The 27,613-nt window shown below is 48.6% G+C and overlaps 5 protein-coding genes across 5 annotated transcripts; 3 read left to right on the top strand and 2 right to left on the bottom strand.

Annotated features, from left to right (window-relative positions):
- Positions 1–8,733: 8,733 nt before the first annotated feature.
- LOC117897662 (relaxin receptor 2) lies at positions 8,734–20,939 on the top strand. The gene is made up of 17 exons (XM_034806653.1): positions 8,734–9,220; positions 9,460–9,571; positions 9,706–9,777; positions 11,543–11,620; positions 11,829–11,900; positions 13,913–13,984; positions 14,079–14,150; positions 14,218–14,361; positions 14,441–14,512; positions 15,575–15,718; positions 15,786–15,902; positions 18,387–18,622; positions 18,696–18,810; positions 19,986–20,130; positions 20,192–20,346; positions 20,402–20,475; positions 20,556–20,939. The coding sequence occupies exons 1-17, from the start codon at positions 8,746–8,748 to the stop codon at positions 20,843–20,845; spliced, it is 2,445 nt and encodes an 814-aa protein (XP_034662544.1). The 5' UTR covers positions 8,734–8,745; the 3' UTR covers positions 20,846–20,939.
- LOC117897673 lies at positions 19,227–19,927 on the top strand. Its single transcript, XM_034806681.1, has 2 exons — positions 19,227–19,456; positions 19,511–19,927. Exons 1-2 carry the CDS (start codon positions 19,283–19,285, stop codon positions 19,877–19,879), a joined length of 543 nt encoding a protein of 180 aa, XP_034662572.1. The 5' UTR covers positions 19,227–19,282; the 3' UTR covers positions 19,880–19,927.
- Positions 20,925–22,813, bottom strand: LOC117897666 (26S proteasome non-ATPase regulatory subunit 5). Its single transcript, XM_034806667.1, has 2 exons — positions 21,574–22,813; positions 20,925–21,513 (listed from the first exon to the last, which is right to left on the bottom strand). The coding sequence occupies exons 1-2, from the start codon at positions 22,722–22,724 to the stop codon at positions 21,150–21,152; spliced, it is 1,515 nt and encodes a 504-aa protein (XP_034662558.1). The 5' UTR covers positions 22,725–22,813; the 3' UTR covers positions 20,925–21,149.
- A 285-nt stretch (positions 22,814–23,098) lies between these two features.
- On the top strand, positions 23,099–25,042 carry LOC117892422 (brahma-associated protein of 60 kDa). The gene is made up of 3 exons (XM_034798659.1): positions 23,099–23,323; positions 23,423–24,682; positions 24,752–25,042. The coding sequence occupies exons 1-3, from the start codon at positions 23,216–23,218 to the stop codon at positions 24,905–24,907; spliced, it is 1,524 nt and encodes a 507-aa protein (XP_034654550.1). The 5' UTR covers positions 23,099–23,215; the 3' UTR covers positions 24,908–25,042.
- Positions 25,043–25,150: 108 nt separating this feature from the next.
- On the bottom strand, positions 25,151–27,142 carry LOC117892413 (cleft lip and palate transmembrane protein 1-like protein). The gene is made up of 2 exons (XM_034798647.1): positions 26,151–27,142; positions 25,151–26,086 (listed from the first exon to the last, which is right to left on the bottom strand). The coding sequence occupies exons 1-2, from the start codon at positions 27,051–27,053 to the stop codon at positions 25,301–25,303; spliced, it is 1,689 nt and encodes a 562-aa protein (XP_034654538.1). The 5' UTR covers positions 27,054–27,142; the 3' UTR covers positions 25,151–25,300.
- Between the last annotated feature and the right edge of the window lie 471 nt (positions 27,143–27,613).

Raw genomic sequence — 27,613 nt, 5'->3', positions numbered from 1 at the left:
TTTTGTGTAAACACCCCAATAGAATAGACTCAGAAATGAATATTAGGCCAAATCTTTCAAAAGCTTTGTAATACATATTTTTTTTATGATGTTTGGAGCTTAACTAATAATGGGGTTTCAAAGGGTTCAATTAAAGCTCGCTGCAGGCCTGTTTGATGCAATTATGTAATGGTTTAACATCTTCAAATTGTTCACGCGCGACAACAAAGCAAGTATCCTTGCGAGTTTTAGTAGAAGGAGAACTTTTGCCTAATTTCAATATTAACACAATGCTAATAACATTTTTGTGCTGAACGGTCATCGAAATTGAATGGAAAACCTCTTGTAACGGCAAACATTCCTGAGCTTTTTCAGAGACACAGAAAGAGAGAGCTTTTCACCTTGAACTTGAATACCGGGTGGCTGGATGGATGCACGTGGTGGGACGTACGCGACGCTGGTGAGCTTTTCTCGATTCATTCATAGATTGGCCAGCAGCCGTTTTGTTGAATGAGTGGGCTTGAGGTTCGGTTCGGTAAAGGAGCGAGGGGCAACCACTAGCCAAATGCCGCATGCCTGCCACATGTTGCAAGCGCTCGGCTCGCCACTCGATTCGCCTTCAGTTGTTTGTTATCGTTGGCAGCGAACGCGCGCACCGATGCCACGAGCCCGCACCCACATCGAGAGTCCCCGAGACAGTGTCTGCTGCCGATTGGCCGAGAGGAGCCGGTCGCGGCTGTAGCGGATCCGCAGAGGATCGATCCACAAGATCTCAGCATAAATTCGCGACGATCTCAATTCGAAATAAAATCCGAAAAATTGTTGTTTTTTTTGCTGTTCTTTGTCTGTGTTGTTGTAGTCTCAGTGTTTGTGTCGACTGCAGTTTTAATCTAAAAATATAAAAATTGTTTATGGCCCGATTCGGAATAAAAATAAGAAATAATCCTACGACGCGAACTCCCCAGAAAGATATTGTGATGCGAATGGGAAACCCGATGATGCCACTGTCAATGGGGACCATGCGTATGTCTTACAACAATAAACAAAACCCCCGATTTGCCTTTTCCCTTTTCCATTTTTCAGTCTGCCGTTTGATTTTTTCTTGATAATCGTTTATTTATCGCAATGCAATTGTTTATTCGTATTGGCCATAAGATATGTTAATACGGGGGCTGTGAACGGCTGGGGTGTATATTTTTTATCTACTTTATCCACAAAATGTTTCCAGAATAACAGCCAGAACTGGCCAAGATATTGGCCATCTGTGGACATCTCAGTGCTTCGCTTTCTGCTGCGGAAGCTGCAAATACTCGTTCAGATATTTAATTAATGGAGTGCGAGATTTTATTTGCACTAAAGTTAAGAAAAACATCAAAAGATGTAGAGCCAGAGATGGCATGATTATATCAAGATAATAATAGTATGACAGGCAACACAATTTGAAATGCAGAGAACCATCAAATTGGGAGTCGTATGGGCAAGAGATTTTATTAATAGATAAGCCATAACATGCCCTGCCTGAGGGAAACATTCAGCATGGGAGGAGGAAGTTGAACGGGGAGATTGTGAGAACTGTTCGGAAATTGTGTGGAAAATGCAGCACAATAATTTGTATTCCCATAATATTTTATACTCTTAATATTCATGGAAATGTAACCCACACAACCGATTTTCAATTACAGAAAAGTTCCTTCAATTTGCATTTTCATTTTCGGGTTACTTAATGGACCCACCATGGACCCTATATAGAAAGAGATTCTTCCCGACTCCGTTTATAGCCATCTCTATCGCTCCCCTACTCTCTCTCTTTATCTTCTCGCTGGCTGTCTGTGTTAAATTTTTGTAATAAAATGTCATTAAAGGTAAGTGCGTGGTGCCGTTTAGATTTATGAGGTTGAATGAATTTGCCAATGGCTGAGGACCGTCCCCTACCGTCTATGGGGGCATCATCGATGGGTGGTTGTGGGTGTGCTTTGAGTGGTGCGCCCCTTGCTGCGGTTTCGGTGGTCAGCAGCAACAGCAGCAGCACATAGTTGTGGCATGTGGCACTGAAACTGAAACTGAAACTGGTTGATGTTATGGCCAAAAAAGTTCTGTTATTAGTGGTTGCCACTTCGACAAGCTTAGGCAAATCCCCTGGCATCGGTCGTCCCTGGATACCTTTTATGGCATGGAGAATGAGCCACCGCTCATAGTTGTCCCCCCCAATTGTGTATCTTTGGAAATGATTGTTTCAGTGGAAATATAAAAGGAGACTTAGCGCAGCAGATTCAGGGTACAGGGAATGTGTTAGTTTTTCGATTTAAGCTAAGCCACTCTGTGCGAGAGAGACACAGAGAGAAAGGCAGGGAAGAGAGATCCTCTGAGAAAATAGCTACAAACAAGACGGTCAGATGGAAGCTTACATGGCTTCAAGTACTTCATGGGATCGAAAACACTTCCCCCTGCGAGGGTATCAAAATGCGACAACTAAATCCAATTTAAGCGTAGGCTTGAGTCTAACACGACGATTAGTTTCCAGCCACAAATGAAGACATGAAAAACTGCTCATGACACAGGCCACCAAGACATCATCTAACGCAAGAAAACCATCACGATGATTCGGCACCCCCCACACCACCGATTAGTGTTGTTTTTTCTACAAATACCAAGGCAAAGGGCGGAGTCAGTCCGAGTGGCAAGCGTGAAAATTGTGGGTAATTGTGGCAGAAGAACTGCCAAAGAAAAACCGGAAAAAACAAATTGTAACTCAGACAAGGAGCACCAAAAAACACACACAACAAATTGTGCGTGGCCCAGGCTCACCTCTGCCCACACACACACTATCGATGGGTTGGGGGAGAAATGTGAGAGGCAGCCGGGCAACCGATTTTCCACTTAAGAAGATGTCGCCCGCGGCATAGTTGGAGTACTCCTACTCATATGAGATATTGGGTGTGGGATTGGGCAGCATCCTGTTCAAGGTACACCCGAGGGTACTTCTGCCATTCGTTTCGGATGGGTTACCTTCTCCAAAGTGCTGTCTTCTCCAATGCTCTCACTTCACCCATGTGCTGCTGGTAATTTGAATACGGTACAATCATTACATTTAAGGGGGAAAATGTTCTACAATTTCAGCAGCCCCAAACAGCATCCCCCATCATCCATCCACTCATCCATCCGCCACATCATTGTCCAGAGCAAACGCTAATCGATGCCCACAAGGAGTCACTCTCGAATATCAGGTTGCTGACGGGTAGTGGAGCGGTAGGGGGAGTAGGCTTTTAAGTTGATCAAGTAATCCATATAATTTTATTTCTTACTTTATTTTATTTTTGAGGAAATGTGAAGCGTCTCATAATTGAATTGTCCATGGAGACGGCCAATGGCGTCTGTCCGTTCGTCCGTCCGTTTGTCCGTCTGTCCGTCTGTGCGTCCGGCAGTGGCAATCTTGAAATGGTTATGCATCATTAGAGCACAGCCGCAGCCACACCAAACACTGGACACCACAAAACGCAACCCGGAAGTGTATGTCGTATGGGTCCAAGTTCTTTTTCTACCATAAATGAAGACCCCGCTGAGTGATTGCCAAAAACAGGCAGCAATAACTGTGGCCTGTGGGCTGTGGGCAATTGCTCTGCCCATGATTGAAGAACGCTACCCCCAAGAGACCCCAAGACCTTTGCACTAATGAACTGAGACAGGATTTCAAACTTCAAAGAGAACCAAAGCGAGAACAAACAAGCATCAAGCATGAATTTGTGGCAGCGCTTTATGACTTGTGATGTGTGTACATACTTACAATAAGTTTAGTTGGCTAAGAGAAACCATTATGAAGTCATTCCACATGGCGTAAGGTTCTATTTCAATAGTTGAACATTTATTAGCCACACTTTCTAAACTAAGACTAAAGCATAACCAACGATGAGACAGCGTCTTCAATTACAGCTTCCAAGGAATTCCAAGACCCCTCAGTTAATGGCTTACCAAAAGTTTTGCCTCGGAACTTTAATCATAGATACATTTCGCTTTCATCTAAGACTCGTCGTACGTATGCTCATCGCAAAAGTTTCCAATAAGGACACTCACTCACTCACTCACTGGTCGTATTGAGTAACCCCATGGGGAGCGGAGGCCATCCTCAGTGGCTTACTCATACGATACGTCAATGCCAGACCCAGGGGTACATCTAATTAACATTTTTGGTCGGGCACTCTTAAACAGTCTTAGGAATATGAAGCACCCCGTGAAATCGACTGATTCCGACTCCTAATAATATCTACTTTGTGACCCAATTAAGAGGTATCTCCTAGTCGTATTTAGCACTCCCGATTGTGTATTTTTTACTCAAGTGAAAGCAGCTGGAAAAGGGACACATTCGGTGCTTTGGTGGGGCTTTGGCTTGCAAGAATGCTCGGAGAGATACCAGATAGAATATCAACATTTACATACACATATCTGTGGACGTGTGTGTGTGTGTGACCCCTGACCCTGCTGCCAAGTGGAAAAATGAAAAATGACTGGCGTGTGTTGCAAGTAATTCCTTGATTGAAACGCAAAGAGCCAGGATACCAGCAGAGAAAAAAAAGAACATATGAAAAAGGAAATCAAGCAAAGTCCCAAGCAAATAGAACCGGAATAAGGCAAATCGGCCTAGAAACCGCTTAATTTCTAGTCTCTGTGTGTGTGTGTGTGTGTGTGTGTGTGTGTGTGTGTGTGTGTCTGGCATGACCTCTGACCCATGAGCAGCAGCAGCTCCAATCCCCGACATTAACCATTCTGCCATCACATTTATATTCATTTGTGTGCTCCTTTTTTTCTTTGCTGCTGTCAGCGGCAGTTCAAACAACCAAACTATTGACATGAACACCACCCCCACCACCCCTCCAGCCAACAAATCTAAGGGGTGGATCGATCCTAAGCCCCCTCTCTCATTTCAAGTAATTGAAGATGGCAAAGAGAGCGAGGAGTATGAGCAGTGCGTGTGTTCGGATATGGATGATTAATACTCATGAAGTAATTACATTTTGGTAGAATGGCAAGGCCAGCCGTTGCACATGTGCCGCAAGGCAAAGGAATCCAATTTTGATGGGTTTTGATGGGTTAACAATTAACCCATTGGCATGTGCAGACAGGGGTCAGAACACAGACAGACAAACAGACAAACAGACAGGCCCAAGTATCTCTTGAGTGGTTCAAGGGATCAATCGGATTCCAAATTGCTGCCTCGTTGGGCCATTTGGACAAATGCTCTCATCAGAGATTTGCACTATATAAGAAGTACTTATGATTATATACCGATACATAGATATATATCTATATATAAGAATGGGTATGGGCAATGAGCACTTGGAGCAGGCATCTCCAGCTCTTCATACGAATATTTTTGTGTTTATCATTTGAGTTTTGTTTTTTGTTGTTTTGTGCTGCCTGTTGATTGGGCGCCCGCCCAGTTCGGAATCTTGTTTATAACTAAGTTCTTCTTGGCCGAAGCAAAAAAAATAGAATTCTTCCCTTGGATTTTCGTTGCCCAATTCGAAGGGGTATAAAAATTCCATTTGAACTGCCACTGAATGTGCGTAGACTCCGGTCAGAGTTGAGTTCCAAATCTAAACAGTCCCGCGAGTGAATAAAACTATTGGAATTTCTCAGCTGTATTTAGCAGAGGAATCCATCCATGGAATGATCGATACTCATGCCAAAGAATCGTTTAATATGATGGAAAACTATGGGTTCGTGTTTTTTGTTATTTTACGTCTAGTAAATCAGGCACAAATTGTTTGTTGAACGTGTACAAGTGCCACAAACGATGTGTGGCATGTGAGTCAGCGTTAGGGGTTCCATGAATCATCTTTAGCTGTAACAGATCCTTCCCTTAGGGATGTGGAAAGGTAAACCAATGCCAAGATCTGTACAAATATTTGTAGCTGCCATAGAAACTGAGATCCATCCACAGCAATGTGTAAAGATTCGACCCACGTGGCAGTCAGTTGGACGTTTGATTGACTGATTGACATTTTTCGAAATAGATTTGCTGTGAATCAGCCAAGTTATCGCATTGCAAGTGCAATTGAAGGTGTCAGCTCGAACTTTGTTTTGGTGGGAGTATACATATATTTTTGGCAAATAATTAAACTTGCGAAACCCAAAGAGCCAACTCTTTCCAGCTCACTTTGAAAGTGTTTCAGAAGGCAGCGATAACTTGCAAACAAAAGAAAGCAAACATCAAAGTGCAGGCTGGCTGCCAGGCCACATCCACATCCATTTCTGTTGGACTCTGCCTCTGCCAAGTTTTCGTTTCTTTTAATTACTGCAAAGAGGCAAAGAAGCCACTCCATGCCACTCCACTGTGGCCACCTGTCCAGCGCCTTCTCTCCTGTCCTGCCTCTCTTGTCCTGTCCCAAGAACAAACTTTCTCCAGAGTGTCTATTTCCGTGCGTTTGCTTTCGGTGTGGGTCGACGAGGTGCAGGCCGAGGCGCAGGCGGAGGCGGAGGCAGAGACGGTTGCGGCCTGTGCATGCCAAGAAAGTTGAGGGTCAGGCTGTATAAACAAATCCCAGTCGATTGAGAATGGGGCCAGATAATGGGCTGGAATGACGGAAGCAGGAGCGGGAGCAGCCAGGCAGCAGCTATTGGAATTTATGAGCTACAAGGTTGTGAAAGCATCTCTACTTTGCGAGAATCTTTTGCCATGCACCTGCGACCCTGGAGCACAGCACCTGGTTGCTTACCAGCAACTTTGCAACTGGAGGCCCCTCGGGCAACTGGTGGGATCTCGGGCCACCGCCCTGAGATGGATCATCAATCATGAGACGAGTCCAAGACGCGCATATCAAACATTTCAATTTGCGGCAAATGTGTTGACAAAACGTTGATATGCCATCGGCCATCGGCCATCGGGATCGGATTGGGTGTGGATGCTGCTTGTGTATGGCTGCTGTGGGCCATTCCTTGGCATCATCCTAACCCTTTTGGCACTGTGGCTGTGGCGCACATTAGCACCACGTGTCAAATGCTCAGTGTCGATTGTCGAGTGTCCTCCTTGTTCTTGTCCGTGCCCTCGGTCCGCGCCTGACGTTTCGCTTAATTACACTTTTATGGAGTCATCCTGCCATCCAGTCTCGTATCTCTATCTTCATCTTATTCCATTCGTAATTGCAATCCGTTGTCCTCGAAATCGTATCTCTCTGCTCTCCCTTCTCCTCTGACGATTGAATTATGACCTGCTGCAATGCCAGGAACTTGGTTCTGTTCCAAGCCTGCAGTCTGGTTGTTCATCTCGATAAGCAATGGCATATGTACGGAAATTGTATGGAATTTTGTTCACAGATTTTTCACTCTCATCACATCACAAATCATTTCTTCCAGTGTCCGTTGGGGAAATTGTGCAATCCAAACGGAAAATTGTTGGACTCTTCGATGCTGAAATGAGAACTTTAAAGGAGAACTTTGATACATTTGTTTTCGGACTCTTTCAATGATTTGATGAATACTTTTGAATTTCATTTCATATCCAAGAGATTGAAATAGTTACAAGTACAACCGAGTATGTAGTGCCTTCCCAAAGGGTTCTTTTTTTAATCTATAATCTCTCACTCCCACGTATTCCTTGTTGTCATTGTTTTTTGTTGTCGGCCTGAACTTAATTTGATTTTCATTTGTTTACCTGCCTCATTCCCTGGCCATCCCGCGCCGAGTATTATAATTATTATTTTTGCCTTTTTCGCTGTTGTGGCGTGGCATTCACATTTGCTGTCGTGGCATCGTGTCCATCAGAAAGTCAGCCAGTCATGCTGATGGCGATGATGCCTTATCGATGGCCATTCCATTGGGAAGGGGGCGAAGCCCCACGAAAAGTGTCCAGGCGGGCGGCCGTGTCGCCATCCGGGGATATTTCACGCACCATTGCATCGCCATTGGGCCCAAATGTACTGTGCATAATTTTTATTGCAAACAATTTTATTACACATTTTACATTTTACATTTTTACGTACACATTTTTGTAATTTGCAATCTACGAAATTCAACTTCAGATATCGAATGTTCCATATCCATTCATTTCCCATATCCTACACCTCGCTCTCTGGCCCCAATCGATTCCGATTCCGATTCCTTGTGGCTCTCTCACTCTCTCCTCTATCTTCGTTGAAATTGCGACGCATTAAGTGCAATCGTTAAAAATGATAAATGCACTGCCAGCGCTGGGGCCATAGAGAATAATGGGTAGAATGGAGGGGTGTGGAATGGGGGGCACTGTGCCATGCCGTTGGATATTGCAGTGTGTGTGTGCGTGTAGGCGCGTGTTGTGGGTTTTAGCACGTGAAACATCAACGAGCATCGCAACTGTTCGGATCGCTCTCTCCGCTTTGCTTTGCTTTGCTGTTCTGTTCTGGCCTGCTCTCTGCGCTGAGCACAGCTAGTCGGATGCTAATTAACCCATTTAATCGGTTAAACAAATATTTCGGACCCATTTGCTAAGCAAATTTATGAATCTTGTATAGCATTTGGCTTGGAAACAGATGTTTGCTCGCGCAATCATTAATAATATTTCTTTTCTTTGAATTGGGTTAGCTGGTTTTCTTTCCATCATGAATGAAAAACTAAGGAAAAGACTCAAAAGACTCTCTAATGTGCATAAGTTTATGTGTAAATATTCGTTTACTCAGGCAAAGCTCTGCATGGGCAACTGAATAGATCTCTCAGCAATCAATATTTAAGTCCCGTTAATTACCGCCACAATATTACAACTACTTTATTTTATCTCTCATAGCCCGACTGTGCATCGTTATGATGCTCTCCCTCTCTCTGCTACTGCATCTGGCAGCAGCAAACGTGGCAGCCGAAGTCACAGACGAAATGGCAGCCGATGTGAGAGTCGAAGCTGCAGTTAAAGCAACAAAAGCGTCGCTCAGCGCGACAGAAGAAAGAACGAAAACGGGTGTCGGAACTTCGGGCGTGGGAAGAAAGAGCGCGTCATCTGTCGGCAGAGGGGTGGCAGTGATATCGCCACTTAGCAGCGGCGATGTCGCGGGAGCCGAAATACTAGCGCCAGACGCCGGCGACCACTGTCCCGCTGGCTACTTCCACTGCAACGCAACAGCGCAGTGTGTACCGCAGCGCGCCAACTGCGACGGCAGCGTCGACTGCGACGACGGATCCGACGAGTGGAACTGCATGAACGAGGTGGATGCCCACTATTGGGATCATCTTTACCGCAAGCAGCCGTTCGGGCGGCACGACGACAAGCCGATTGGCGAATGCTGTGAGTACCGTACCACTGTACCACTGGTACCACTGTACCACTGGTACCACTGTACAAATGACGCGAATGCGGATGCGAGTCAAAAGCAATTACGGCGTGGTGGCGTGCAAATGAGTGGCGCCATGTAAATTCGATAGTTGTCCTAATGGCAATTTCAATGGCATTGACTCATCACATCATCATGTCGATGGCGATGTCGATGTCTTGTCTTTTAATCTTTTCTGTCTCCATATTTGCAGTGTGGCGCAACGAGAACTTTAGCTGTCCGTGTCGCGGTGATGAGATACTCTGCCGCTTCCAAATGCTAACAGCCCTGCCCACGCACTTGCCACAAAACGATCTGGCAGCACTGTGAGTAGTACAGTTCTGTTAGCTATTTCATCTCTTATTTATCTTCCATGCATGGAATGCAATATTCATTTTAAATAGCTGTTTGTGGTAATATGAATTTTAATATTTGTATTTCATTTTTGTTGAATTTTCAGAGATCTAACAGGCAACAATTTCGAAATCATTCACGAGACGTTCTTCAGTTTGCTGCCGAATCTGGAGAGTTTGTAAGTCCCTTTTGGTATTTGCTTATTTAATTTAAAATCAATTGATAGTCACCTCAAGTTAAGTCGAACTGTCCAAGCTTGCAATGGCTTTTGTGGTTCTTAATTAAAACTGGAATTGAAACTGGAATAAAGGCTGCTACTGCATTCGCTTTGCATGGGCGGGATGGGGATGGGAGATTTTCAAATATTCAGGCAAAACCCGTCTCGACCGCAACAAATATTAGCGCCATGCTGTGTCCTTAATGGTCCCCTTTAAGTAGTCGTCGTTGGTTCCCCATTGTCGTTGTCGGTGGTGTCGTAGTCCCAGTTGCAGTCACAGGACGAGTATCAGTGGTAGCCATCACATGCTGGCTTACATACAAATTACGTAGCAACCAGACAGGCAAAGGGATAAGCATAGCCAGCGACCAGCAGCAAACAGACGCAGGAGGAGCTGGCTCTTGGCCTCGTGTTGCAGTTTATGTGTCACTGGGCCAAAGAACAAACTGCCTCGGCTTAAATTGGACATTCTAGCCACATGTTGGACCATCTCATTCACCGTCTTCTCATTCTCATTGCCAATGGGCAGGATGAGTGAAGGGATGGCCATCGTTAAAGCTCAGTCACCCATTCAGAATTCAGTAGCGTTTACTCCACAAAAAAGGATTGTTCAGCATGTTTCTGCTAAACTGCCAGTTGAGACAGCACCTTCATCTCTGTACAGTCCATAGCCCATAGGGATCTTCCCAAAGTTCTAAGCAAGTAAATGCTGAAAACAGACTTTAATGCTTCCACTTTTGTCAGGTTACTCCTCCTCCTTGAAATATTGTTCCTAATTGGCAACAAAATACTTGACAACTTTCGGATCAAGTGCATTTTTGAAAGGCTTTCTCAGTGGGGATTTTAGTTTCTCGTCTCCTCTGTCTGCTGCGCATTGAGCTCCTGGTTTAAGCAGCCCAGAAACAACACAAAGAAGCCATTCGAATTAACCCTACATGACTGAGAATGAGATCCCGCCTAGAGATTTGGCTACGTGTGAGATATTTCGCAGATATTTTCATGGCGCACCCTAATTGATGGCAACTGGCGGAAGGCGCGTTGATAGGAGCCCACAGGCAGGACATGTCTCTGGCATAAATTCAATTGTCTGCAGGCGCGTCCAAGTCCCGGATCAGAGTTGTCTGTGTCTGTGTCCGTGGCAGCAACGCCCCCACGGAAAATTGTCAGAAAAACACAATCAAATTGTATTGTCTGCATAAATATATTCATGTAGCATGTGGGAATTGCATGGAGAGTATTTTTGATGGAATAATTAAAATTAATTTTAGCTCAAGGGCAAGCTCTGAGCTTTCAGCTTTATGCTTAAAAATGTTTCGAAATTCAGCTCTCGAAGAGAATTGTGGCATAAATAATTGTAATCCACAAAACACATTGCATTTTGAGTTGAATTTCAAATTGATTTGAGGACAATTCAAGACCTAAACACGCGCCTAATGAAGAGAGAATGTCTCGACGGTCCAAAGCCCGGATTATCTCTTGTTTGCACATACAAATGAGCCTCAAGTTTTTGGCCCAAAACAATGTCTCGCGAAAAACAAAGGGCAGACATTATTTTCCACATCTCATCCGGAACGTTGGCAACGGGGCAGCTGCGGGCGGAGTGGAGTGACAAAAGTTGGGTCCTAGAACTTTTGAGCCGACGCTCTCGCTCCCTCAGTGTGCAAACTTTACAATTGAATTTCATATTTATTACGTTTTATTCAGTCGAATGTTTTCTCACTTTCAGAGTCCTGAAGTTCTGCTCAATCCGTGAGATTGCCTCGCATGCATTTGATCGCCTGGCCACCATACCACTGCGGACTCTGTGAGTAGAGGCCGAGCATCATGGCGCTCCCCACAATAACTCACAATTAAGTCTTATTATTTATGTGCACTTAGCATTGCTGCGTTCTTTTTTTACCACCCACTTCGATTGGCCGTGGCCTCGTTTCGGTTTACTTTTTAATAATAACTTTTTTTTGCTCTCTGGTTTCTGGTTTCTGGCTTTTGCGTTTTTTAACGCACTTTTCCAGCTATATGGACGATAATAAATTGTCGCATCTGCCGGAACATTTCTTCGCCGAGGGCAATCAATTAAGGATTCTGTAAGTATCCCAGTATCAGTGTCGTCGATTGTTCATTAAATCTCACTGGCCATGCGGTTTTCAACACTCATTAATCCATGTTCTTAATGATCGAATAATCCTCTTTTTTGTGTGGTAGAGTGCCCTATAATCACGACCCACACTGCATCGATAACACTCCCATTCCTTAGTACCTTATTTATTTATGCCCGAGGCTTTTCTGGCTATGAGCAGCGGCTCGCAGGGCCCCAATTGAAATGGCGAATTTATTGTAATACAATTCACTTGAAAAAAGCTCATGAAATTATTGCCAATTTATGCGCTGGCGAACAAATTCTAATTGAACGTAAATCAAACTAGATTAGGGCTGATTAAATTGTAAATATCACATTTTTTTCTAATCTAAATGTACGCCCAAAAGAGACACCCAGCAAAGGAAATGCAGTGACCAGTTTCGGGCTTCCATTCGGGAGTGACCCTCGTGTCAGGGGCCCATTAGTTTTTGGGCAGCCCGAGGCTGGTATTCATAAATGACAAAAATCCAGTAATTGCCAATAAACGCAGGGTCGCCCCGATTATATCATCTCTGTATGGAATGTGTATGGAATGTGCAGACCTTCGACACACACAGAACACACAGCAGAACACACACAGCACAGTCGATGCTAATCACAATCATTGCTGTCAGCCTCTGCGGGCCATAAACTTGGCCCATTGTTATGTCCAGAGAGTGAATCGGTGGGACTGCGAAATTTTGGGTTGGGGGTTGTGGGGCCTTTAATTTCAAGCCACCACCCTCCCCCCCGAACGACAGACAATGTGGCACGGTGCGACGACGTCGGCATTCCGGCCGCTCTTTGTTGTGGCGCTTTCGTTGTCCTTTTTCCCGTTTTGTGGGCATAAAAATATTAGCACAGACGGTAAAAAGTTTTCAGCTTGTTGTGTGCACTGAGTCGAGCGGGAGGGGGGCCAAACAGGGGGCCACGCCCCTCGCTGCCCTCTTGGCCAATTCCAAAGTCAACAGCTGGAGCAGGAACAGGAACAGCAGTTGGCCAAAAGGCGAGACGGAAATGCCCTCGATTTGTGGGTTTATTTTGGAAAGATTCACTCAAAAAAGTTCTCAATGTGACTCTGAAATGCTCTTTAAGTGGTTTTCATTCAATTTTCAATGCAAAAATTAAAGATCTAAGAAGAAAAATATTCATTACAGAAGAGAAGTCAATTGGCTTAGGTTCAACGACTTTTCAGCCACTTAAAAAAGTTTCGAATAATAATAGTCGATTCATAGGCAGATTCTTGAACAGTTTAACAGCGTTTTGAAATCAATTCTAAACCTTACACCGATGGATTCTTAAGCGCTTGAAAAAACAGAAATAGATTAAAAAAGAGTCAAAAAGAAGACCTCAACAAATGTACCAAATTTCAATTGCATTGCACACCCCTTGGCCAAGCTTTGACGACTCCAAATCTGGGATGAAACAAGGAGGAATCTTAAAATCATCATGCCCCATGTGGCATCGGTGCACCCTAACAAAATAGTATAGACAAAACCTGCCGACACACAAAAACACATAAACAACTCAGTTACACTTTTTGCGGCGGATGGCAGTCGGCAGGGACTCACACTCCGACTCCGACTCCGGCGCTCAGTCCCGATGCCAGCCGGATGAGTCCGAAGTCACAGCTGCACTTGGCATGGGACGGCAAAACTTTCACTGCCCTTTTGGCCAGTTGACAGTTCCAGTTCCAGTTGCAGTTGCAGTTGCAGTACCGTGGAGGAGATATGTATGTGTGGAGCCAAGTGGAGGAGTACGCGTGGGGGCTGTGTCCCATTGTCCTGCGTGTAACTTGCGCTTAATGGCTAATTAAAATCTAGATATATGCCCCGACTTTTCGCCCAGTTCCAGTCTCCACGCTCCATTGTTGCAGCGGCTTTTGTTGCCAAGTTTCCCTTCGCGTCTGCATTAAAATGAGATTTTGTATAGTTTTTCTTTTGCCTGGCAATAACGTTCCGCGAAACCATTCCGTTGCAGCATTTTGGCACGCAACCGACTGCACAGCCTCAATCGGAGCGATTTTCAGCATTTGCCGCATCTGCAGGAGCTGTAAGTATTTGACAAACGACAAAAGGGAGACCCCAGTGAAATCTCTTTAGAGGTAAACACCTGCCCATGCACATATTCTACTCCCTTCCTTCAGGGATCTGCGTGGCAATCGCATCGAACACTTCAAGGCCGATGTCTTTGCCGAGCTGCCCAGTCTGGAAGTGCTGTAAGTATTCCTTCCATCAGTTTTCCCATTTCCCATTGAACTTCTCAGGCTTCGATCGCCCCAAAAGATATTTGAACGAGAATCGCCTTCAGCTGTTGGACCCAGAGATGTTTCCCCGAACCTTGCTCAATCTGCACACCCTGTCCCTGGCCCAGAATCAAATCGAGGAGATAGCCGCCAACACATTTCCCTTTCCCCGCCTGCGACACTTGTGAGTCCCAGCCACAACTCCGCCCACGCCAGCTCCCCCCTTAGGTCTAAACATTTCAATTTGTTGCCGCTTCTTGCAGATTTCTGGCTGGCAATAGATTGTCCCACATACGAGAGGGAACCTTCTGCAATCTCAGCTATCTCCAAGGATTGTAAGTGGCTAAGGAAAACGAGCAAAATGCTGTGTCGTGTGTGTGATGTTCGGATATCTATTGCATGGGCGGAAAGTTTGTTCCTGGCTAGTCACCGATTGTTTCGGTATCATTCGTAATTATAGAATAAATTCCATTCCCTATTTCGAGCCTGATTTACCCCATTACCACACGGTAGGGTATGTCCCTGTCACATCTCTGAACTGGAATAGATTTTCCCTGTCTGCCATGCCACTTGTGCCTTGACCCCGAATGGTGTGGTTCGTGGGGTTAGGGGCCAAGTGTCATTTGGATTTATTGCCGTTTAAGTTTCGCTTCGGGCCGAGGAATTTAATTTATCAATAATGTTTTTTTGTTGGGTAAGCGGTTGGAAGGAGGAACCGGAGCGGGGGGACAGCCATGTAGATTGAGGAATGCAGAAGCCAAAAGCTGACAGTTTTTCATTTGCAAAACCCAAACCCAAGCCTCAATCCGATGCCTGCCCTGCGCCCCTTCACATTCCACGGCCCGTGGCTCAAGCAACTTTCAGTTGATGACGGCCGAGGCTGAGACTGAAGCTGAGGCTGGAAATGATTTGCATGCAAACGCAAAAAACACACAAAAGCAACAGAAAAAAATAATAGAAAAAGGATGGGCAAAAAAATATTAGCGAAAGAAATTCCAAAAGAGGAAAATAAAGCCGAACGTGTGAGTAAAGGCGGAGATGGGAATGGAATGGAATCGAAAGGAAAGGAATGGAATGGAATGGACAAATATACCGGATACGTGCCCCGGCATCAATGGCACAACTTTAATGATGAAACTTTGAGCCAGGCAAAAGGCATTGGCCAGGGGAATCTAAGCTGCCAGCGAATCCCAAATGCAAATAAGCAGGCGAAAAAACAACAACAAGAAAACACACACACACACACACACACCCCATTTACCTTGGCTTTTATGCCGGAACGCGCGCGTCAGAGTGTTGAGCAATATCCAAGAACCACCAAAGCACCAGGCCATAACTCTCTCTCTCCCGCTCTCCCTCTCTCCCGCTCTCCCGCTCTCCCTCTTGGTCTCTTGCAGGCAGCTGAACGAGAACCGCATCGAAAGATTCGACCTGGGTGCCTTCGCGTGCCTCGAAAATCTCAGCTCGCTGCTGCTAACGGGCAATCGTTTTCAGACCCTCGATCCGCGAGTCCTGCAAAACTTAAGCAGCCTGGACTACATGTGAGTGGAGGAGCTACTGAAGTGGTTATTTACTTTTATTCATCCCCATTCTGCCTGCTCCCGTCAGTTACTTCTCGTGGTTCCATTTGTGTCGTGCCGCACTCCATGTGCGGGTCTGCGATCCGCATGGCGATGGCATCAGCAGCACCTGGCATCTGCTGGATAATCAGATACTTCGTGGCAGGTGAGTGCATGGCCCCAACATTTAATCAAACTAAAAGGAGACAAAACCCCATAAAAGCTCTCTCACAGGGTGGCGGGCAGCTTAAGGACAGAAAAACACTTTACAGCACATTCCGTCTCAAGTGCCGTTTCGGGTTTCAGCTCTCGGAGTCACTCTCGAAGTTGGAGCTGAAAAATCTTTAGCTGAAATTCATTAGACAGCAATTAAATCATTGTCGTCATTGCACTCGACTTCGAACACAGGATTGCAAACCCAGTAGATAATTCAATTAAAACTGCAATTTGGTGTTTTGTTTCTGCTGGTAAATTGTTGTATTTGTCCCAAAAGCTGCTGCTGCTGCCTCACTCGTGGTACATCGCTCGCCGAATGCCCTGTGAGACGATTATCCAACGCAGATTCTGATGTATACCTCCATTGGGGGTCTTCACTTAACTTGGTGTGACTCTGGCACTTGCCACAGCTGCATTACGTCTGGCACCGACAGGCATCAGTGCAAAGGGACGAAAGGCAGTGTCCTCGCAGTAGACCCCTCCACGATCATCGTTTTCAGTCAGCATTGGCTTTTGTCTTTTGGCTTTTCTTTTACCTAATGTGGTGGCAGAGAGTTTAGAATTTCGACTAGTCCGTTTCCGTTTTAAATGTGGGAAATTCGCTTGCTGTGCCATCAATCAGAGATCAAAGCATAAGTCGGACCTGAGGCAGCTTCAGAGAGATTTTTCACTGGCATTCGTGTCGTTCGGGGTCACCAAAGGGTGGCTGGAAATTATTCCGATCTGTAGCCTTCACAAATGTTTCCATTTTGGCTGCTTGACGCCCTTAAATTCAGGCATACCAAATCCTTTAAGTGGATTTGCCCTCCCTTTTGATATTTTACGGCTAGCTACTTGGCAAGGCAAATATACGTTTGTAGGTAGGTAGGACAGGCAGCAGGAGTCGTGCAGTGGCAACTGTAAACTGGCAACTGGCAACTGGCAACCGGCAACCGGCAGTCACTTGTCATCAACTGGCCTGAGTGATTATCTGGCTGCCTGCCACGGCGTCGTCTTCGTCTTGGTCGGTAAATGAAAATTACGTTTCCAGCAGCAGGTTATTTTGCTGTTGGTTTGTTTGTTTGCTTTTTACACACATTTTGCACACTCTGCATGCCGTCTCCGGCTCCATCTTCATCTCCATCAGCATCTCTGTACATGGGAGACGGTGCTTCCCCCAAGTGCTGCACATCCAAATACTCCGCCAACACCAAAAGCAAACACCAGCAGCAGCATGTGTAAGGAGAGACGTGGCACATACGAAGACGACAGACAGCAGGCAGCAGCAGTGGGAGCCAGGGAGCCAGGGATCCAAGGACACGCTGCTGACAAGAATTTACTTTGTGCTTAGTAAATTATTTCATTATTCCATGTTGATGTTTTCATAAAAATTAAACACTTAGGGCTTTCAAGTCGTTGGAGCGGATCCTTTTCGCTTGTGCCAGTCGCTTGCCAGTCGACTGCTGGCTCCCAGCTCCCAGCTACCAGCTGGTGGCTGAACTTTTATTGGCCACCTGCGAACGCTATCTCTAACTCGCAGCTGCCCTCTATTCTGGTCTGCAGCTCTAACAATTTGCCAGCTCAACGGACACAAAGTTCGTTACTACGAGAGCTAGAAGCAGCGATTAAGTTGCATTTTGGTGACCCCGACATACAAAAGCGGCGTTCATCATGGTATATGCCAGCATTAATTGTTCCTCTCTTTAAATTTGCTGACACCAATGGAGGAAATTTCTCGGATGTATATTATTTCATTGGCTGGTTTCATTTTGGTGACCCCGATCAACACCAGAGGCAATAATCCGCATCTACAAGGGCGCCACGGATACGATGAATCCAAGTGGAAGCTGGCAATCTTTCCAAGTCTTCGTGCACATTTCAGTTGATTCCATTTGTCTGATTTATTTAATATGCCATTACTGCAGTCTGTGCATCTGTGCCTGATGAATGTCAATCATCAGACACCTACTTGGAGCCCTGACAAATGAATGGGAAGCGGAACAGCACTTGCTTGCCACTGGCATAAATTACAGAGTTAGAGGCAGACTCCAGCTCTTCCTTTCATATCCGTAAGCATTGTGGCAGTGTCTATAATTGTCAGAGTCAGCAGTTGCTGTTTGCTGTTGCTCTGAATGCTGTGGCAGAGAGGCATCCTTGCCACACCTCCCAACCGAGTGGCACAACTGCAATAATGAGGCACCCAGGCAATTGGCAATTGTGCGGGTCACGAAGTCACAGAAACACCACACACATCGTACACACAAAGTCAAGGGACAAAGTCAAAGGGAGGTGCTGCTGCCACGCGGTGGTGTCTTACGTTTCCTTTAATTGCCCCAATTTATGGGCTTTGGCATTCGGCATTGGTACATTCATTGGTCCGTGTGCAAAGAGGGACAATTTGTCCAGGCAAAGGTTATGCCCCCCATTCACCCATCACTTTGTCTCTCGTTTGCAGTGTTTGGGTGATGGCCTCCATTGCCGTGGTGGGCAACCTGCTCGTCCTCCTGGGCAGATACTTCTACAAGTCACGCAGCAATGTCGAGCACTCGCTGTATCTGCGCCATCTGGCGGCCAGCGACTTCCTCATGGGCATCTACCTGACGCTGATTGCCTGTGCGGACATCACTTTTCGCGGGGAGTACATCATGCACGAGGAGGCCTGGCGCCACAGCTCCATCTGTGCCTTTGCAGGTAGCCAACCAATCTAGCAATCCATTCATCATCATTATCCTCCCTGTCTTATTTCACACTCATCTGTGTTTAGGATTTCTGAGCACCTTTAGCTGCCAATCATCGACGCTGCTGCTCACGTTGGTCACCTGGGACCGCCTGATGTCCGTCACGCGGCCCCTGAAGCCACGGGATACGGAAAAGATTCGGTAAGCTCTAAAATTAATAGAAAATTAAGGAAAAGAAGAAGCGGAAGCGGTTTACCAAGATCCGCTGCAGGGCCGTGTGGATCGTCAAAGCGAGCGCGTGCTTTGTGGATCGTGAATGTGTTAATACAGTGCGTGTGGATCGTGGGAGCTAACAGTCCGCTTTCCTACAGCGCTAACAGAGCCTCATACTGTAGCCTTACAGACTGTTAGCGGAGAGGGGAAACAGGCTGTTGTGCTGTGCTGTTACCAGCGCTGTTGCCCTGAACAGCCATTAACAGAAGGGAAATCTTCAAAGGGGAAAATGAACTACAACATACAGGGGAAACACAATCTTTCGTGTTGTGTTTTGTGTGATTCTCTGATACAGTAATCAATCGAGTGTGCGAAAACTCAGTCGCTCAAACCCCGCTCGTAAAATTATTTTATTTTGTTGAAAATTTGGTCCTGAAATTGGCTCAGCTTTCTGGTCAGCATGTTCGAGTGCACACGTTGCAGCCATAGAAAGGGAGCGCTCAGCTCTGAGCCAGAGTTTGAGTTTGTGGGACCCAAGATGGGTCGAGAGGGTCGACACATAAAGGGACTTTCGGACACTTGCCAGGTCTGCCATTGCCTCACCTTCTTTGTGCAAGCGGCAGCCGAGGGAGCCGTAAGGGAATGTTATCACTTGGGCATCCTCATCTTCCTCCTCATTCTTCTCCAGCGCGGTGTATCTTTGTTTGAGTTTCATGGCATTCCGCGGCCGCCACTGCCGCCCTCATCGCAGCACATTCCCCAGCGGAGTGTGAACCCCTCCAGTTGCAGTCCAAAGGAGAACGTCGCTTCCGAGAGCTCCGACGGCAGTGAGAGCAACCCCAACATGGACTGTGCTGCAGCAGGCGTGGATCTGGTGCAGCTCATGCAGAAATTGACCGACATAGAGCGTCGCCTCGATGAGCTCGAGGCACTGGATGTGGAGGAGCAAACAAGCTCCGAGGACGCAGAAGAGCGGGAGTCCGAGGAGCAGAAGAAAAACGCCAAGGTGCCAGCGCGTGTGCGTGAAGCAGAGCCAGGGGATGGGTCTGCCCCATAGGAATGCCTTTCCGCCTTTCCGCCTTTCCAGTCAGACTATTAATTATATTTTTGGAATTGCTTTGCTCGTTGCTTGATTGATCATTGGCTGTGGGGTTTGCTTGCAGCATTGTTCTGCGCCTGCTGCTGCTGTGGGGCGTTAGCTTTGGCCTGGCGGCGGCTCCCTTGCTGCCCAACGCCTACTTCGGCAGCTACTTCTATGGCAACAACGGCGTGTGCCTCTCGCTGCACATCCACGATCCGTACGCCAAGGTGAGACGGCGCCAGCTCCTCCCTCTGGGTGAAATATAATTGTGCTTGGAATGCCTTTCAGGGCTGGGAGTACTCGGCGCTGCTGTTCATTTGTGTCAACACCCTGTCGCTGGTCTTCATCCTGTTCTCCTATGTGCGCATGCTGCAGGCCATACGCGACTCGGGCGGCGGCATGCGCAGCACACACAGCGGACGCGAGAATGTGGTGGCCACGCGGTGAGTCTTCTTCGGCACTTGAAAGCCACAAACTTGATGCCTTCATCCCGTTTAGTTTCGCCATCATTGTGACCACCGACTGCGCCTGCTGGCTGCCCATTATCGTGGTAAAGGTTGCCGCTCTTTCAGGTGAGTGACATACAGAAGTTGCTCTGCCATTTGCCATTTGCCGTTTTCCATTTGCCATTTCCCCGTCTGACTGCCTGCAGGTTGTGTCATCTCACCGGATCTGTATGCCTGGCTGGCGGTGCTGGTGCTGCCGGTGAACTCGGCCCTCAATCCCGTGCTGTACACACTGACGACGGCGGCGTTTAAGCAGCAACTGCGTCGCTATTGCCACACCCTGCCCAGCTGCTCGCTGGTGAACAATGAGACACGCTCCCAGACCCAGACCGGCTACGAGTCCGGCCTGAGCGTGAGCCTGGCTCATCTCGGCGGCACTGCCGGCGGTGGCTCCGGTCGCAAGCGTCTCTCACATCGCCAAATGAGTTATCTGTAGACACGCACAGTAGGACAGACAGGCAGACAGACAGGCAGACAGCGACAGACTGGACAGCAGACTACTGGCCACAGTGGAATGTGATAACTGATTTAATAGTTAAATTTTAATTGTAATTCTATAAATACATATTCAAAAGTTAGTTTGCATCCGTTTGCATTTGAATCTAGCTATTAGTTAACCCAAAACAAAATAATATCCGATCCCATCCGATATCCTGTCCGATCCGAACTCCAAATTTGGAATTTTCTGCATTTTGGAGCTGTTGATATGGCGGCCCGCGTCGGTGTTGGTGTCTCCTCCTCTAGCCCTGCGACTCTGTGGCTATGTTCACTTGCGTGAGCACATAGTAGGGGCCCTCATTCACGTAGGCTGTGAAGCGCACCGTCTCGGTGGCCGTGAACTCCTCGCTGCCTGCCAGCAGACCGATGATCTCCCACTTCAGGAACTTGACATCCTTGTGCAGATCACGCTGACGCGACACCAGATGCTCGACGGCTCCGCCAGTGCGCTGCAGTGCCGCAATGCCCCAACGGTAGGTGCACAGGGTCTTGAGGAGGGTCAGAGCAGCGAGCTGCAGATCGTCGAAGGGTGTGTTGTACAGGTCCATGATGTAGTTCACCTGCTCGCCACCGGCAAAGCTCTCGTACCAGCGGCTGACGATGGCTCTACAAATGAAGAGGAATAATGATTAAGTGTCTTTGCTGGGCACTGGACTGATTACTCACGTAATCTCCGAGTTGGGGCGCGTCTTTGTCGCCAGTATGACATCCAGGGACTCGAGCAGACGGATTTTCACTTGCGGCGACAGCTTCTGGACGTAGACGCCAAGAGATTTGAGTGCCAGCAGCATGGCCGGCTCGAAGCGCATGGAAATGAGAACCTTGCCCTGGGGCGTGCTCGTCAGATTTGCCAGCGTGTCCATGGCCGTGGGCAGGATGCTTTCGTCCTCGTGCTTCAGCTGATCGAACAGACACTCCACCATGATGGGGTAGTCGTTGATGATCTTCTGCGGCTGCACAGCGCCGATTTTGCCAAAGAACTTCATGATGTTCGGAATGAGGAGTATGTTGAGAGGCTCCTGCTCGATGCGCTGCACCCGAGAGCTGATCACATCGAACACGCGGCGACGCTCCATGTAGGTGAGTCCGTGGTTCTGGTCCGCCAGCGGCACCAAAATCTCCATGACACTGGCCTGCAGCAGCACATCGGTGTTGTCCAGCTCGGTGAGGGCCGCGTCCAGGATAAATTCGACACACTTGAGGGAGCCGGCATTGCGCTTGGCCAGCATTACGCCCAGCTCGTAGGCGCGGCAGCGGATGACCTCATTCTGTTGCAGCAACTGCACCAGTTTGGACTGTATCTCGGCATCGTCGAGGCGCTGGGTGAGGACAATCGCGAGAACGCTGATGGCCGCACTGCTGCACTCCGACTCGGGCTGCTGCAGCTCGTCCAGCACGTAGATGATCAGCTCGTTGCTGGGCAGCGGACGCACGGAGCTTTCGCGGGTCTGGCGGCGTAGCTCACGCAGCAGATTGTTGAGCACAACCGAGCGCACGCTGGCATTGGGATGTGTCAGCCCGCGCTTGAGCAGGCCCGGCAGCTTCTCGTCTTCGGTGTTGATTTCCAGTGGATCAAGGCTGAGGCGCAGTAGCTCTACGGCCGCATCGACCACCGGCTGGTTCAGCTTCTTCTGCTCATCCTCGCCGGCAATAGTCGCGCACTCGTACAACTCCGGGCAGTTCAACAGCAGTTCGATCGTTTCGCGCGGCAGAGCTGGCGCCTTGCTGATGGCCATGTTCATTTTGTTTAGCGCCTCCAGACGATGCTCCGTGGACTTCAGTGCCTTTAGGTTGGCCACCCACCAGGTTGGCTCCATTACTTGCGTTTTTTGGAATTTAATTTCTTTTCAAAATGCAGCGAAACAGCAAAAGGCAGGCTATCGATATACAATGAGTTGAATAAATTGGAAAGTATCGAATCAGCTAGTGACGTCTTTTCGATGACGTTTCGCTCATCGATAGTTTGATGCGATGTAACAGCAATATATGCAATTATTAAATGAACCCTCCATTAATAGCAATAACACCCCTTTAGTTATAATTTTAATTAAAAATTAATTAATTTAAGTATTCCGATATCCCTAAGGTGTACTCTTAAATTAAATCCGGACGGTGACTCGTTACTTAAAAATACTTTTACTGATATCTCGCGACTCATCCCCAATGTAAAGTGCAACCCTGCATTGACGCCATCTTACAGCCAATTATTTTTTGCGTGACGCGTTGTTGTAATACGAAAAAAAGAGTCAAGTTTCCCGTGAAATAGGCAAATTAAAGGTGCACCCTACTTAGCAAGGCAAAGGCGAAAATGTCGCAACGTTTTGCACCTGGCCAAGCGCCAGTGCAGTCGCGCTACCAACCGCCACCGCCATCACCCGGCATGCGTCCCTATCCACCGCCAGGAGCAACTTTTCCGGTAAGCAAAGAAAAAAAAACTTCATCGATTGATTTCACTGGATTTGCTTTGCCCGAGTGAAATGTCTAACCGAGTGTTTCTCTGTTGTTTTGTTTTTAGCCGCGCGGTTTTCCGCTGCATCCGAACACAACGCAGCCCGTTCCAGGGACGGCGGCACCTCCGGGAGTGCCCGGACCCGGACCTGGACCCTCGCTGCTGCAGCGCGCCTCACAGCCGGCATTCCAGAGCGTGCTGCGTGGCACAGGCGGCGGTGGCGGCGGCTCCGGTGGCGGCAGCAAGCGCTCGGCCGAGTCGCGCAGCCTCAACAGCGGCGCCGGCAAGGGAGAGTTTGGCGCCGCCAAGAAAAAGAAGAAGCTGGCGGACAAGATACTGCCACAGAAGGTGCGTGATCTGGTGCCAGAGTCGCAGGCGTACATGGATCTGCTGACGTTCGAGCGCAAGCTAGACGCGACCATCATGCGCAAGCGGCTGGACATCCAGGAGGCCCTCAAGCGGCCCATGAAGCAGAAGCGCAAGCTGCGCATTTTCATTTCGAATACATTCTACCCCTGTAAGGAGCCCTCCAACGAGGGCGAGGAGGGTGCCGTCGCCTCCTGGGAGCTGCGCGTCGAGGGTCGCCTGCTGGAGGATGGCAAGGGCGATCCCAACACAAAGATCAAGCGCAAATTCTCGTCGTTCTTCAAGTCGCTGGTCATTGAGCTGGACAAGGAGCTGTATGGGCCGGACAACCATCTCGTCGAGTGGCACCGCACCCATACCACACAGGAGACAGATGGCTTCCAGGTGAAGCGGCCGGGCGACCGCAATGTCCGCTGCACCATTCTCCTCTTGCTCGACTACCAGCCGCTGCAGTTCAAGCTGGATCCGCGGCTCGCCCGCCTGCTGGGCGTCCACACACAGACGCGACCGGTCATCATCTCGGCCCTGTGGCAGTACATCAAGACGCACAAGCTGCAGGATGCCCACGAGCGGGAGTACATCAATTGCGACAAGTATCTGGAGCAGATATTCAGCTGCCAGCGCATGAAGTTTGCCGAGATACCGCAGCGGCTCAATCCGCTGCTGCATCCCCCAGATCCCATTGTCATCAATCACTTCATCGAGAGCTGTGCGGAGAACAAGCAGACGGCCTGCTACGACATCGATGTCGAGGTGGACGACACGCTGAAGAACCAGATGAACAACTTCCTGATGAGCACCGCCAGCCAGCAGGAGATCCAGGGCTTGGACACAAAGATACACGAGACGGTCGACACCATCAATCAGATGAAAACGAATCGTGAGTTCTTTCTCAGCTTTGCCAAGGATCCGCAAATGTTTATCCATCGCTGGATAATCAGTCAGACGCGTGACTTGAAGGTGAGTTCATCTCTTGCGCGCAGCTCAATCCCAACATCAGCTCAAACGTTGCTCTTCTTTTTGCTATAGTTAATGACGGATGTTGTGGGCAATCCGGAGGAGGAGCGACGCGCCGAGTTCTACTATCAGCCGTGGACGCATGAGGCCGTTTCGCGCTACTTCTTCACCAAAGTAAATCAGAAGCGGGCCGAGCTGGAGCAGGCAATGGGCATACGCAATGGCTAGGCAATGCAGGAAATGCAGGACTCATCAAGCAGGACAGCTCCCACTCCCACTCCCGCTCCCCATCTATGACTCTTTTGTTTAGCGCATCCCCTCCTTCCCCAACACACAACTAAAGGTGGCACAAAAATAATTCTAGAAGCGATCCTGTGTCCTGTATCCAGCGAGCGGGAGAGCGTACCAGTTGTAACCCATTGAAAATACAAGATTTTTTTTAGACTACATCCAAGCGCCTTTTCGGGGGCTTTGTTTTTGTTGCTACAAAATTCTAGTTGAAGGAGTTCCTTGAGGACTTTTGTTCTTATCAAATCTAGGGGCTAAAATTGACCACGCACTTGGGCTATAGACGGAATGGAATGGAATGTGCAATCTACTGGCTCCATGCATTATGCGTTTCTAGTTACGCTTCTTGCGGCTGGCAGCCTCAGTGGCTGTTCCGGCTGTTGCCAGTGCCTGTGCTTCCGGTGCCGTTTCTGTGATGGCCAGGCCCGTGTCCACGCGATTCTTGTCCACGGGATAGAGCCAGCGCTGGTACAAGTATATGAGGAAGACAATGTCGTCGCGCAGGCAGGCCACACGATGAGCCGTTGGCATTGTGATGATGAACGCAAAGAAGTCATCGATGAACGTGTTGAAGGCCTTGTACATGAAGGCACGCCAGGGCAGGGCGGCCACCGACTTGAGCTTGTAGTTGACAAACAGCTGGGGCAGCATAAACAGGAACCCAAAGGCATACACGCCGTTGACCATGGAGTTGAGGGTCCAGGAGTACCACGAGCGATGCGGCTGGTACAGCAGCGAGTAGACCGCCCCGCCCAGGCACAGCGGATAGAGCAGATAGCTGAGATACCGCATGCCCTGGCGATCGAACTGATCCGTTTGCTGTTCGGCCAGTTGGCCATTGGGCTGCTCGTCCGTCTGCTGCTCCAGCTTGCGGCGCACAAGGCCGCTGAAGCTCAGCTCGAGGCGCAATATCTTCTTGCACTTCCACAGCTCGATGAGGGTGCCCAGGCCGACGGGCACAATCACCAGATAGGACGTGTTCTCGTCCAGCAGATACAGAAAGATCACAAACTGCGAGAAGGCACGCCACAGGGTGGTGCGGGTGGACAAGCCCTCGTAGGATTGCTTCTGTCGCCAAAAGGAGACATCGTTCTTGAAGCTCAGGAAATCGAAGAGCATCTGCGGAGAGCAAAACAACATTTGGAGGATGCGGAATGTGGAGGGACGAGCGAGGGAGACTCACATGAATGCTGGACACAAAGATGGTGCCGCAGAGCAGATACACATTCGTGTCGGAGAATATGCCCTTGACCTCGTCAATGTCCTTGGTGGCAAAGCCGATCGTGAGCAGCGCCTGTGTGGCATGCTCCATGAGCAGCATCAGTCGGAGCTTGCCCACGCCCACGGGCTTGTAGTGGAAGCTGAATGTGAATTCGGTGGTGTTGCGTGTGATGGCCACCAGGTCCTTCATGCGTGTGTTGAACGTGTCCGTCTGCAGTATGGGCAGGATCTGCTGATTGCGATTGACGCGTATCAGTGGGGCCATCTCCGGCGGCACATCAGCCTGCGACACCGAGAACAGATCCGTCAGCAGTGTCACATACACATTGGAGCGCATGTGGGTGCTGGGTCGTGCGGCGGCTGCTCCCTGCTTGCCTTTGGGTGCCTTGCCCTGCACCGATTTGGTCGGAGGCTTGTCTGCCGCCTCGCTGAGCAGATTAAATGCCTCGGCACGGGGCACCATGTAGTCGGTGAGACTGAGCGTGTGCAGAACGGTGGGACCGTCGCGGCGAAGGCTGCGCCACTCGAGCGGCTCGCCCTCGAGTGCCAGGACGACGTGCATGTAGAGCGAGCCGTTGCGGCGCGTCCGCAGCGGCACCTCCACCTCGAAGTCGTGCTCGAAGGGGCGGCTGTAGTCGAAGCGCTTCGCCTTGTAGATGTCCTGCACCTCGCTGGCAATCGGCTGCGGTGTGCGCGACGTGAAGAGCGCCAGCTGCATGCGTGGCTTCTCCGCCAGGAAGGACGTGTAGCACGGCTGGGCCGTGCAGCTCAGCTTCGTGAAGAGCTGCGACATCTGGTAGATGGAATGAGCGATGTAGGCTAGAAACACCACGCCCAATATCGTTGAGATCGATGGCATCGCCATGTCGGCGGTGGTCAATCAGCGGCAGGCTGATTGATGATACGGTGGGTGGGTCGTGGTCGCCGCGGGAGAGGGGGTGAAATCTCGAAAATTAGCTTTGACTCTTACACCGGCCACCAGTGTGACCGCGGACAGACCCTCGGAAATATACCGAAATATACCGGAGGTCTGGCGGTATACTTATCGATAGCTCCGCGGCGACACAGTTTGAGGGTTCCTTTGAAAAAACCCAGCAACCGGGGCTCATTTTTATGTTACGGGTTTCAGAAGTTTGAGAAAAAAAGTCAGTCCAGAATAAAATGCCTCCAGTAAAAAAGATTGACGAGTATCAGTATGATACGTCCTTCATGGATGCACTTTACAGCGAAGAGCAAAATAATTCCGCTGCTGCTCCACTTCCAACTCCGGTGGTAAAAGAGAAGTTGGATGTTGAAACTCCCAAGAAAAGGACTAAAATTTCGATCGCCGACTACGGGAAGAGAAAGAACGGCGGCGTGGCGGCCCAGAGTCAGAGTTTGGCCACAAGCGAATATCATCGAGATCCGAGGAAAAGAGTGGGAGAA

This window comes from Drosophila subobscura, chromosome A (assembly GCF_008121235.1).
Source record: "Drosophila subobscura isolate 14011-0131.10 chromosome A, UCBerk_Dsub_1.0, whole genome shotgun sequence".
NCBI lineage: Eukaryota > Metazoa > Arthropoda > Insecta > Diptera > Drosophilidae > Drosophila > Drosophila subobscura.
The sequence above is the reverse complement of the archived record's forward strand: the minus strand, read 5'-3'. Positions and strand labels throughout refer to the sequence as shown.